The sequence below is a fragment of the Echiichthys vipera genome, assembly GCF_963691815.1.
Source record: "Echiichthys vipera genome assembly, chromosome: 11".
Lineage (NCBI taxonomy): Eukaryota > Metazoa > Chordata > Actinopteri > Perciformes > Trachinidae > Echiichthys > Echiichthys vipera.
The window spans coordinates 20,314,914-20,327,357 of NC_139836.1; the positions used below are offsets into that span (position 1 = coordinate 20,314,914).

The following is a 12,444-nucleotide window of genomic DNA, read 5'->3' on the forward strand; positions in this document are numbered from 1 at the left end:
TTTAAAAGGTCATATATTGTTAAAAGTGAGAGTTCTGTGAATTTCTTGATAAATAAAGCAGGTGAAAATGCTGTATAAATACTGTGAAAGTATCAAAACCCTCATTCCACAAAGAAAGGCAGAGACCCAGAAACGCTGACCAATCAGAGCAGACTGGACTGGTCAGAAGGAGGGCTTAGAGAGACATGCGGCGCTAAGACATATTCAGATACATACAGGTATATTCAGACTGACAATATGAGAGATAGTGTCTTTTAACATATGTAAATGAGCATAATATGGCACCTTTTAATGGATGCAAAGCCAGACTTTTTCACCAAATGTCCCCATTGTAATGACATAAACCTGAGAACAAAAAGGTTCATGAAACATGAAACATTACCATAACCAGTGTTATCTGAAACTCAGGTGTCTTGTAGCAGCCAGCAAATCAGTCTCAGCAGTACACTTTTAACGATCCCTCGGAGGCTCCGAAATTGGCTTTAATGGGCAGAAGTGTGATAACACCCATGTGAAGATTCCCATCTGACACTTCGACTGAGCTTCATTTTACTTCTATCACTCCATCACTCAAGTAGCCAGTTATAGATGGTTTCTATTTAATTTGAACAATTACTGAGGCTGTAGTCGAATGTGATACAAACGGTTTTGTAAAGAACTACTGGCATTAGTATTGCTCATTCTTCATCCTCAGATTGAGGGGAAAAAAGGCTTTTTCCATTAAAAATGGCAAGGTTGGAGGACAGAACCATGTGGCTGATTGACTAAAACGATGCTTCACACACAAAAGGTGCAGCAACAAGGCAATCGGTCCTCTGTTCTGCATTTTGCCACCTTAACAGCTTCATATCACACACCAATCTTCATCACTCCAACAGCCATCAACACCCGAGAGTCTTATTCTCGCTCCTGCTCTCAGTCTGAATTAACACCAGGGCCATTCTCTAACTGCCCTGGGATGTTCGGCAGTGCACAATCAAATTGAATGGTGACAATCGCTAATGGATGATTCGCTGCAGCCAGACACTGTAATGTAGCACTCAATGAAAGGAAACATGCTCATCAATTTCACACTGGGGCTAACACAATATTGCTGTGGGGTATTGTTGTGGGACATTTCTAATTCAAGGTGTTACTCAGTCTGGGAAAATCTTCCTCGCTTGTGTGTGTGCGTGTATGTCGATTTCCTGGAGAGGGGATAATTAATTTGTTGCACAGTGGGAGAGCCATGGAACTAGCCCATTAGAATCACCCCAGGCTACTTTGTGCATTTTATTGTCCTCCCGCTCGGCCTCTTTGTATCATGCAAATGGCTGCACTGAAACTTTGAGCGTGCTAAGCAACACTTGTTAGAGACAAAGCAGAAAAAGCAACAAATTGGACAAAGTTAGAGTGAAATCGACACTACCAATTTGTGTCTTGTTTAGCCCTTCATGAAGTCTGTTGATTGACTGAATCAAAGGTCAAACAACTACTGTTGCGTTGCATTTCTGCTTTATTCCGCAAACACGGTTACGTCTGCAAGATCAGATGAAAAACACAGTAACAACTCATTGAATAGTCAAGATACTTGTAATGAATGAGTTGTCTAGACTCCGAGAAACAGAAAATACTGCAGTTTATAACATTTCATTTTTTTTCCCTAATTAAGACATTTTTAATATCTTGAAAGATGGGGGGACATCATGCACTTATGTTCACTATCGTATTCACAGGTTGGTAATTGGAACTTGACAAAAGCTTTGATAAATAAATAAGCATGAAATACAAACTCTTCTGATGGTCCATGTGAAGAGAAGGCGTTCGCCTGATGATGAGTACGAGTTTATTTACGCTTCAGGCTCAATCGCGGGATTGGAGGAAAGAAGTATGGAGGAGCCTCCAGTCAATTTGTCTTACTGACATATGATGCTGACAACACTTAAAAGAAAAGTTTGATGAAGAAGAACTTCAGTACTTATCCCAAAGAGACAGCAGCTGACCAAAGCTCTGTGCGTAGGCTGAGCCTTGTTGACAGGAGATACGTCTTCTCTATCTCTGTGTCCCTCGCAGCAAAGGAGATGAACAAATCCGCAGCCTTTTGTCCGCTGAGTCCTTGGGGGCAAACTGAGAACAGGCTGCAGGCTCCTCTATGGTACTGTAAACTCAAGAAATGCCATGTGGAGATGATGGCACCATCATGGTAGATAAAAAGTCCAGAATATATTTTTAAAAAGGGTATAAAATGAAATGTTTCCATTCAAAACTGGTGTTGTTTCAGATTTGTCGTATGTCCTGTAGAAAAACAACAAAAATGTGCCAAGGAGTCTTAACTGAATGATGAATATCAAACAAATGATTAGCTCATTAATCTTGAATAAGGAATTCAATAAAATACATATGTAGCATTTTTTTTACTGCAACTGCAAGTGTTTGCTGCTGTACTTTTAGCATCTTTGTCAACACAGGAATTATTGAGAACATTTACATTAAGTCGTCTTTATAGAAACCAGAATGTACAAGAAATGCTCTGGGCAACAAATAAGTACGAAGCACAAGTTTAAAACTCGTTGCATTGCTTAACAGTCAAATTGACTGTAAAACAAAGAAATATAAGACTGTTGCTGCAATAATAATCCATATGCATGATTTAGATTAGACAGAAGATTTGTGTATAATCCGTTTTTAAGAAGGTTTAACATTTATCATGTAAGCATTCATTCAAGTGTCACTAAAATGACTTAGTTGAGTCTCCTAAAGAAGAGGGATTGCTCAGTTTCTCATCTACTATACCTATCTAGTATATCTGCTTTAATCTTCCGTTCTTATTTTTTGTTATGACATATATAACATTTTGAGCGGCAAAGAGACAGGCTTGATGGAATACACAGATCTGGGAGTCGGAGCCCTCCTTCATCTCCTGGATATTGCAAGCTTTCATTTGATGAGAATCTTGTGATAAGATTTACTGATTGTACAGAGCTTAATGAATCTGCTTCCCTCACTGTCTTACTCAGATAAGCTATTTCCACATAGTTAAACAAAGTGAACATCACAAACACAAGCCCAGAGAACAGAAATAGGAGCACATTTTCAGATATTATACATCACTTCTGTTTCGCTGTTTGATATTTTCATATTTGAACAGAAGCAGCTGTAACCAGCTGAGACAAATAACTTTTACCTCTTCCATTATGGATGTACATTATTTACATTAAAAGATCAATGTCCTTGCAAAAATACAAGTATTTTCAGTCAAAAAGTGTCCCTTTTCAGGAAGCAAGTATAAACCTGTACAGTCTCCTCAGAGGGATTAGGCAGCACAGTGTGAACTGGTCCATCCATGCATGGGTAGCAAAACACTCGAGACCATTCATTGTGACCGTGGTTTCATAGCTTGCTGGAAGTAACTGCCAAAGAAGATGTATTGCTTTCGAGTTGGTCATAGACTCTCAACATTAAAACACATGGGGCGCTTCATCAGAGAGCTTGATGTCTGTGTGAGATGGCAGGTAGCCTGACAAGGGAGAAGAAAAAAGGAAAGAGACAGAGGAGGAATTTTATGTAGCCATTTGCATACGGGTGCATGCAGTTTTTACAAGCAACATTTTTGCAGGCAAACACATTTATCTTGAATGGGTCGATTGTTTAGCTACGGGTAGAAGTAAATCAAGTGGAACCTCATAGATATTACTTGATGAAAATGCTTTCACCACACCGCTACTTTCCTGATGCACTAATTATTTCATTGGGTCAAATAATTCACCTAGACAGTCTCATCACTTTAGCTCCCACTTAATTATGCTTCACCTACCTGTGAATACTGATACCTTTCAGTGACAAACTCAGGTTGGCAAATACATAAATATACTGCACATAATAACTGTATCTTGGCAGCTTCTGTATGATAATACAAAGGGAGGGAGAATAGCATCCGCACTTAAGTGAATATCAAGTAGCTCGTTCCTATCAGTGAGCTTCAACTGACCACTGTTCCTCTTTGCCAGTGCAGTTTTTAATACACAGTATAGTCACAATTTTATTGGCTGTAATAAAGGGTCATTTCACACAGTTCACAAAAAACACTCTCACTTCACCCTGATATCAAACGATTTGCATAACTACAGCTATGCAGATAGTTGGAGTTTTATTTACTGAGGTTGTGAGATATCAGCTTCTGAGATTTCTGCCTCAACTCAAACACAAGGGAGCTGAATTAAACATTGTTTGTGGTGGTACTTATAGCATTAAAGAATTGCATTTTAAAAATTCAGGTGCAAGTTTCTTCTAGAAACAATGTCTTGGTAAAGAAACAGTCACATTAGCCTTCTTACCCCCCCCCCCCAAAAAAAGGATATGATGTGGCAACATTTACAGCGCAATAATCAAACTCAAAGTGAATTATGAGAGCGATGCTAAAGTTTTAAGTCTGGTAGAGTAATATTGAACAAAACAAGTTGATTGCACATTGCTAGGTAGTTAGTTTTTATTTTGATGTCATGCCAGACGTGGCCCATATCACATGGGATGACAAGACACCGCCACAAAGACAACACACTTCGGATAAAAACATGCATAAAACATAAACATCCATTGCTACAAGATTAACGTTTATCCCAGTTAAAGGCTTTAGTTCCTCATTTGTCAGGCAGTTCCTGGCTAACTTAAAAAGTTTTGTATGAAAATAACCAACTCGTTTCTTCTGTACTAATTAACAAGAATAAGGACTACAGTTCCAAACGCAATACATCATTTTCTGCAAATTCGCAAGGGAACAGGGAAAGCATCTTTGACTTTGTCGAACGTACGATATGGACTTCACTGCAGTGATGGAAGTGTTACGTGACCGTACCTTTACAGCTTTGCTATTCATAGGTGTTGCTGTGAACGGTTGTTACAGGAATGACTAAAGAAATAGTTTGATATCTCTAGACCTGTGTAAATAAAACCACTAGCCACCACTACCACCAGATACCACTTAAAGAAATTATTATTTTCACCAAAGAGGTTTGTCTGTCTGTCAGTAGGATTAGGGAAAAACCATTCACCCAATTTCCATGAAACTTATTGGAAGGGTGTACCATGGGCCAAGGAAGAACCCATTAAATTTTGATTCCAAATCATGGGGGCAAATACACCATTTATTTCCAGTTTTTGTCAACATTGCAAGATAGGGCATTGCCTTGGTGGACATATCTGTGCTCTGTGGGCGCCCCTTTTTGCCATTCGGATGAATTGACCCTTTAAATAATTCTGCAGTTTTTATGATCAATGCACCAACATTTTGGAAGCTGCCCCTTTTGTTGCATTGAAAACAATGTAGGTGGTGATTACCTGACCCCTTTTATGGGTTTGATACAACAGACTAGACAGATATAATACAACATCACATAAAGAATAGACCCTCATTATTACCTAACATAAAATCTGAAAATAACAATGTGAATACACCCTGTGTATCTTGAAGGATGACTGTAGCTTAGAGGAAAATGCATTAATATACCTCTGCCTTTTGAGTCCAGCTGTACATCCACATGATCCAGTGAGGTCAACTTGTCCCCCTCAGGGTTTGGGACGACTATGGAGGTCACTGTCGGGATGACCTCTTGTTCTTTGTCAGGCTGCTCCGCTGTGTATGTGTTGATGCCCGGGATCTTCCTGTAGGTCATGCGGAAAAGAAGAAGAACAAAGATTTAAAAAGAGGCAAGCCAATGAAAACCTACCTGTTTCACTAATGCTTTCAATAAGCATAATGTGTCACACTATTTTTAACTGTTAAGGATGGGAAAGGTTTGCCTGGGAGCTGGAAACTAGGGCATTTTGCATTCCACTGGGCATTGCTCTCTCACTTTAATATTGTTCACCTCCATTTTCAATCAATTTTTCATCCCCTCAGATGCACCCCCAATTCTGCTTAAAACTAACATCTTGCATTTCTAATTTCAGAGACTCCCCTTGTGATTTGTGCTGCAGCTGGTGCGGTGACATTTGAGGCAGCTTTAGAAACTAAAAGTTGATTTGATAATGTAGTAATTAAGATCTTAAAAGTTAAAAGTTAAGTAATGTATTTTACTTTATAATGAGTAAAATTCTACAAAATACAGAGAAATTAAACCATTCCCCTATGATTGGCATGGGATTACCTGCAGCAGAGGATGCTATTTACTGTATGTCCCTCACTGTATAATATATGTTGTCTCAGGACTTATCTCTTCAACCTTTCCTGCCATTCTGCAGAGTGTGCCTCACCTTGGATGGCTGTGTTTAGCATTTCCGAAAGGTCAACCCTCACATTGTCAGATAGATGAATATTGATAACTGCAGGACTCTGACACCCATTCAGCACTCTGGGAGAATTGATTAGTCTGTCATTCCCTGTAATATTCTGCAGATTGAGACAGAGGGGAATTGTCTTATTCCTCGAGCCATTATTGTGTTGCGGGTGTCCATAACTCAGGATATATGGAGTCTGAATACTTCTGGAAAGTTTTAGGAGTTCAGCAGTGAGGTGCTTGCTTGTAGATAATGGGGCCGACTCTGAACAGGGTCATTATGCAAAAAAACACACACACACTTTATGCAAACACACACAAACGCATATACGCATACACACACAAACACACGCACACACACACACACACTTTATGCAAACACAAACACACGCACGCACGCACGCACGCACATCTCATCTTAGATATCTTTAATGATGGAAGTCTGAAAATCTGAGGATTGATCTTCACACATTCTTTCACACAGTTTCTTGTGCCTTGTATGTGGTTAAAATATATAATATCGGTATACTTTACCTTTTAAATTTATATATTACAAAGACGGCCAGACCCATCAATACGACTGACACAAGCATGATGACTGCGGTGCCACTGTGGACACTGTCACTGCTGTCCACTAGAGGAGCTTTGAAGGGAAAAGAATGAAAGAGACATTGAATATGCATGCCAAATGAAAATATATGCATATATTGTTTTAATCTCATCTGAATGTAAATTATATAACAATAGAGGGTCACCACGGTCTCGTTATGCTGACAACATTCAAGAATCATGACCGAGAGAGCTTATGTCCAATCAACAGTTAATTTATCTTCAGTTTACTTTAAACCTTAGAGGTTAGGATTTCCTTTCTTCTAATATATTTTTGAAAAACTGTTAATAAGTGCATAATAAAGGAATGAATACTCAACAAGCTTTAGATCCCATAGCTGAAAAAGCATAGATAACTGTTAATAAGTGCATGGTTAACTGCAAATAAATACATAACAATGTGTTTCTTGTAAGTGCTTATAAATGTCTTGTAATCTAACAATAAACATGCTTATGATGCTATTATTAGCACTTATATAGCCTTATTAACACATCATAGTCTTAATAAGCATCTTATAAAACCACTTATAAGCCCTTATCACCTATTAACTAACGCTTATTATATGAACCTCAAAGGGGCTGTACTCAACATTCAGAACATTAATATAGCAGCAAACAAATATTTGCTATGCAGGATATAGTGGTGTAATGGCATCCTAAAGTATTTAGAACATACAGTAAGGGTACTTGGCGAGTTGGGGAACAGTTGATGAGACCCGTGTGGAGGTTTGTTTTTCAGTATTACAAATACAGCACATTTTAATATAAAGCATTACGAGACAATTGAAACAAACAACAGTTACGATTTCAGTTTGAATTTGAACACCTGTAGACTAGTTTGTCCCCATGTAGTCTTACTCGTTATCTTCACCTTCAAGCTGGAAGGATTACACAACGTCTGGCCTCAAACAACAGAGCAACCACCTAAAAATACACCTCTCTCCCAAAAATGGATCAGACTCCCATTTGTTCAGGTAGGTGTGGAGCAGAGGCAGCAGACTAACCTGGAGAGTTCCGGGTGGTGTACACGTTCACCTGCACCCCTGGTTTGAGTGTGAACTGGATGAGGTCTTGGTTCAAAGCACTTAGCAGAACCTGAGAAAGCTATGAGGAGGAGTGACGGAGCAGAGAAGACTCGGTTAGCAGTGGCTGCACAGCAATATTCCACAGTCATAAATATTTCAACCGCAGTCATTTCATCCAACAGCTTGAATTATGAATCAGAATTTTTGCTTCCTTCTAAAGAGGAGCAAATGTTGATATGACACATGGAAAACCAAACCTGCTGCATCGAAACCTGGCAGGCTTTAAATAAGAGATGGAAACCCTATCAGGTAAAAGGGCAGCCTGCTTAAGTTGTGACAATGACATTAAAAAATATATATTTCTTGCCATTTGGATAAAAACATGGAATTTCTCAGCTGGTTAATTTTTTTCAGAATACTTATTTACCAATCTAAAAGTTCAGTGAGCCAAAGCTATTAGAAATCTAAGTATGTTCTAATATCATGCAATTGCTGTTTTAATTTGCTTGCCCAAAGTACCTCAAGTTCCCTGGCTTTTCACACCTAGATGAAGCAATCATTTAACAGGAGACCAAAATGCCTTCCCAGAGCCCATTTGAGTCCTTAGCCATGCCTCACTAATTCCATCTCGCTCTTTCTAAAATCTCTCCTCTGGTTAAAATTAGACTGCTCTACACAGTATGAATAATTACTTTTTGTTCTAGTGGCATATCAGGGTCAGTAAATCTATTACACATTTTAATAAGCTGCTCCACACATACACTCACCGCATGCATGTGTGGGCAAACGCTCATTTAATGCATCCACATCGCAAGTCGTTCACTGGAGATGAGAGCGGTGAACTGAAGATTTATTACCCTATTGTCTCTGAGATTCTGCCAGGTAATCAGACAGGCTTTAGATAAATACATCTCTTTAATTCCCATTCCAGGCCGCCTGCCCCAGTTTGTCTCCTTTCCCGATGCTGCCAATTATATGATGCATCAATGTAATTAAATACCTATTAACTTAGTTCAAGACTGACTGTGAGCCAGCAAAATTATGTTTACTACACTGAGGTCCTATGACATTATGATGAATGAATGAGTCGTAGTTTAGCTGGTGTTTCAAAAACAACACTGTTTTATTGTTTTGTTTTCATATTTAATCACTTTCCATAACATGATAAGAGATTAGGGTATTTTTTAAAGAACCTTATTTTGCTCTAAGAAAATAAGAACAACCATGAAGCAGAGGGGCTTGAAATGATTATGGTTTTGTTGTTGTTATTAAAAGGTTTATGCAAGTCTCTGAACTTCCAAAAAAATTGCAGTGAGTCAACATGTACTAAGATGCTTTGAGAGTATTATTTCATGGGTCTGACAGATGCGTTTCAGTGTGTTTACACAGGAAGACATTGCCCTCTAGTGTTGACTTTTTGCATTACGCTTTAGGAGGTATTGAGCTCCAAAGTGCATGTGTGGGAGAGGGATTTTACACTAAAACTAAAGGAGGATGATTTCATAAGGAGCTGTGACGTGAGCTGTCTCTTGTGTGCCTGCATGCTAAACAGTTGAGCTGTAGAAAATATATTCCTCGTGTTCTCGGTGTGTGTTTTCAAATCATGTACCACACCGGAGGTTTTCACATCATTTACCCCAATTACTACAAAAAATGTAAACTTCTTCATTACTGCTGACCTTTACCAAGGAATAATATAGTGTTCTTCCTACCCACCATGCAGCTAGAGGTGTCCAATCATTTCACCATGGTATGAAAATACATCTGCAGAGACTTTAAACTTGGTTGACTTTGGTAATCCATCACAATGAGCATCGTGTCTGCATTTATTTTTGTCAAACTTAACCTTATTTTTGCATGGCGACAGAGTGCAGACTTTCCAAATCAAGCTGCACTTAAAATTGTGTTACCATGCAACAATAATGTAACTTTGACAAAAATAAATGTAGACATGATGCTCATTGTGATGTATCGCCTCATGGAAAAACAAGTTTCAAGCCTCCACAAGTTGATTTCCATACCGGAATGATATTTATAAAATCCAGTGGCTGCCTGGAAGGTAGAAAATAGGATTCAAATGTATGTACAATGTACAAGCACTAAGAGGAGAACTGGAGGATAATCAGTGATAATGCAAAGTACCCTTTTCTTCCAGCATCTTGTATAAGATGTATTACATCTAAAACAAATAAAGGAAGACTAAAAAAGGATAATAAAGAGATAAGAGTGGAGTTATCTGTGCAAGTATAAGTGTCTGTTCATTGCATTTTGATTACAGTGCACACACCTGTTCTTCAGATATCCTCAGGTCAGAAACTACTTTAAACAAGCTAAAGATAGTGGGTCTACTTTGGTCTACATATCCACTGATGCAAAAAAAAGAAGAGATGACTGGTTGCTCTGCATCCTCAAACATAGATTAAACAAGTGTCAGGTGTTCTAGGAAAGTGGGGAATCAAACAGAATAAACAGGAAGGAAATAGACAATGAGGAAGGAAACATTAAAAAGCCTTTATTGTAGGGGCTTACTCACTACAAAAAGCTGAAGCTCTTAGTCAGGGCTTTTAACAAAATGTTTATTTAAAGCCCTGACCAAAAAGACCTAGAGCAGTTGAAACGTGTTGGCTTTCTTAATGACTCAGCCAGTGTATTAAAGGCTTTTTAATATTTCCTTCCTTGTTGCCTTCCTGTATACTCATTGATGCATATAAGATTAAAGACAACAAACATCTAATATCAAGACTATAAACAACACACAAAACTCCAAAAAGAAATTTACTCTGTGTCGAACAGAAATGGGGAGAAATAATCAAAGATGATTGCATCAAAATATATATATATATATATATATATATATATATATATATATATATATATTTAGGCCTAATTTTCATCTTGGCAAGAGATGATGAATAGAGGTTGTTGGCTCTTTTGTAATTTTGTCATTATACCAGGGAGAAATCCTGGATAAACTCATGGCACAGGATGCGATTGGCTACGCGCATAGCTATCATGCAAAATGGCTGCAGGCAAAACCTGTTGACTGGACTACAACTGTTTTGGAAATAAACTGTAAGGAGTAGCTGACCTAGATCTTAAGCCTATGGTGTAAACAATATACACCTACAGTATAAGATGTAACCTATTACATATGTCACTATGTCTGGTGAAAGAAATGTCCAAGCCTCAATAGTGGTGTATGGCACTCTAGATGTAAAGGACATTATCATCCAGGCCTGTCCTCTCTGGAGACAGTACTTCGACTGACTCGGCCTACTTTTGTTTGGTTTTAATTAACACAGAATACCACACTGTAGTGAGCATCTGCCAGGGGTCATTAAAATGATTTGATGACAGTACCTGATCCAGGTGTGCCCACTTTTCATCCATGGCTCCGTTCCTTGACCTCTTCTCGGGCACAATAAAAATCTCTGCTGTTGTTGGTATACCTGGAAGCACCGTGACTAGGAGCTGATTCCCGTTGATTCCTGTGACCTTTAATAATAACAACAAAACCTAATTAAAAAGGTTTTTAATTGACAGTGTTTGGAGCGATGTTTCATGCTTTGGCCCTACATCAATGCGTAACTACTGCTTGCTCTCTGCTTCATATATCATTTGCCTAAGTACCAGTCACTGTCAAGATGTAATGCATGGATCAACTGAAACATGCAAGTTCAGTTTGACAGTCTTTGGTAAAGGCCATTGCTTTTAGTGCTTTTACGCCGTAACCAGAGGTCTCCTGTCAGTTTCCTGGTGTAAACCATGGTAATATCTGACAAGACAGAAGGTCAAAGTGAATGTTTCATACTGAGGGCTACAGGATAAATATATATATATATATAGAGCTCAGTATCCAGGTCTTTTACATAACCTGCTGCCTTAATGACATCCACATAGTGTCTTAGAAGGGAAACCTGATGCATTTAACCACAGTTAGGCTCCCTTTACTTGACGTTTTGTGGTTCTTTGCAGGCAATTGCATTAAATTCCGCAAATGACAACTGCAACAGTGGTGATTTTACCGCACTTTATTATTTTGACAAGTTCAGCTGAAAGCTTGTACTGGTGATAATGATGTTAGGTGAAGAGCCATGTCAGTGATTATAGGTTAACAACTAATTACACTTAAAGTGAGGTTAAAGACACTGCAAGTCGTGGAGTGCAATGCTTTACACAAGACCACATGCATTATAAACACAGTACAACCAAGAGTGGGAATGTCATTGGCTCACCAGACATACACAAGTCTCTAGGCTAGTGCAAAGCTGTTAACTGAATCTGAATGAGGCGTTAAGTGGATTCCTGTGTTACAGTTTTTATAGTAAAAGCTAGCTAAAGGACTGACCTGAACCACGGAGCTCTTCACCACTCGGCCGATGTCTTCTCTCCACTCAGACACTCCAGGATTGAGCTCGTCCAAATTAGGAGAAAATGCCAAAACGTGTGACCGGAAATAATCTGAAATGCAGACAGATATCACGTTCAGATCTAATACATGTCTTTACAATAATCCACCTCGGATACTAAAAAATAACAGAGTAAGGTACAGAGTCAGC

The 12,444-nt window shown here is 38.7% G+C and overlaps 1 protein-coding gene across 1 annotated transcript in view; it reads right to left on the reverse strand.

Moving 5' to 3' along the window:
• Window positions 1–3,359: 3,359 nt before the first annotated feature.
• LOC310953349 (VPS10 domain-containing receptor SorCS1-like) overlaps window positions 3,360–12,444 on the reverse strand; it is a gene marked incomplete at its 5' end in the record, with an annotated part of 42,645 nt that continues 33,560 nt past the window's right edge. The window contains 6 exons of the mRNA XM_083922363.1: window positions 3,360–3,496; window positions 5,483–5,637; window positions 6,786–6,894; window positions 7,865–7,964; window positions 11,246–11,380; window positions 12,234–12,346. Of these exons, the coding sequence (XP_083778489.1) occupies window positions 3,438–3,496; window positions 5,483–5,637; window positions 6,786–6,894; window positions 7,865–7,964; window positions 11,246–11,380; window positions 12,234–12,346 (671 nt within the window). The 3' untranslated portion in view covers window positions 3,360–3,437. The remainder of the gene's footprint in view (window positions 3,497–5,482; window positions 5,638–6,785; window positions 6,895–7,864; window positions 7,965–11,245; window positions 11,381–12,233; window positions 12,347–12,444) is intronic.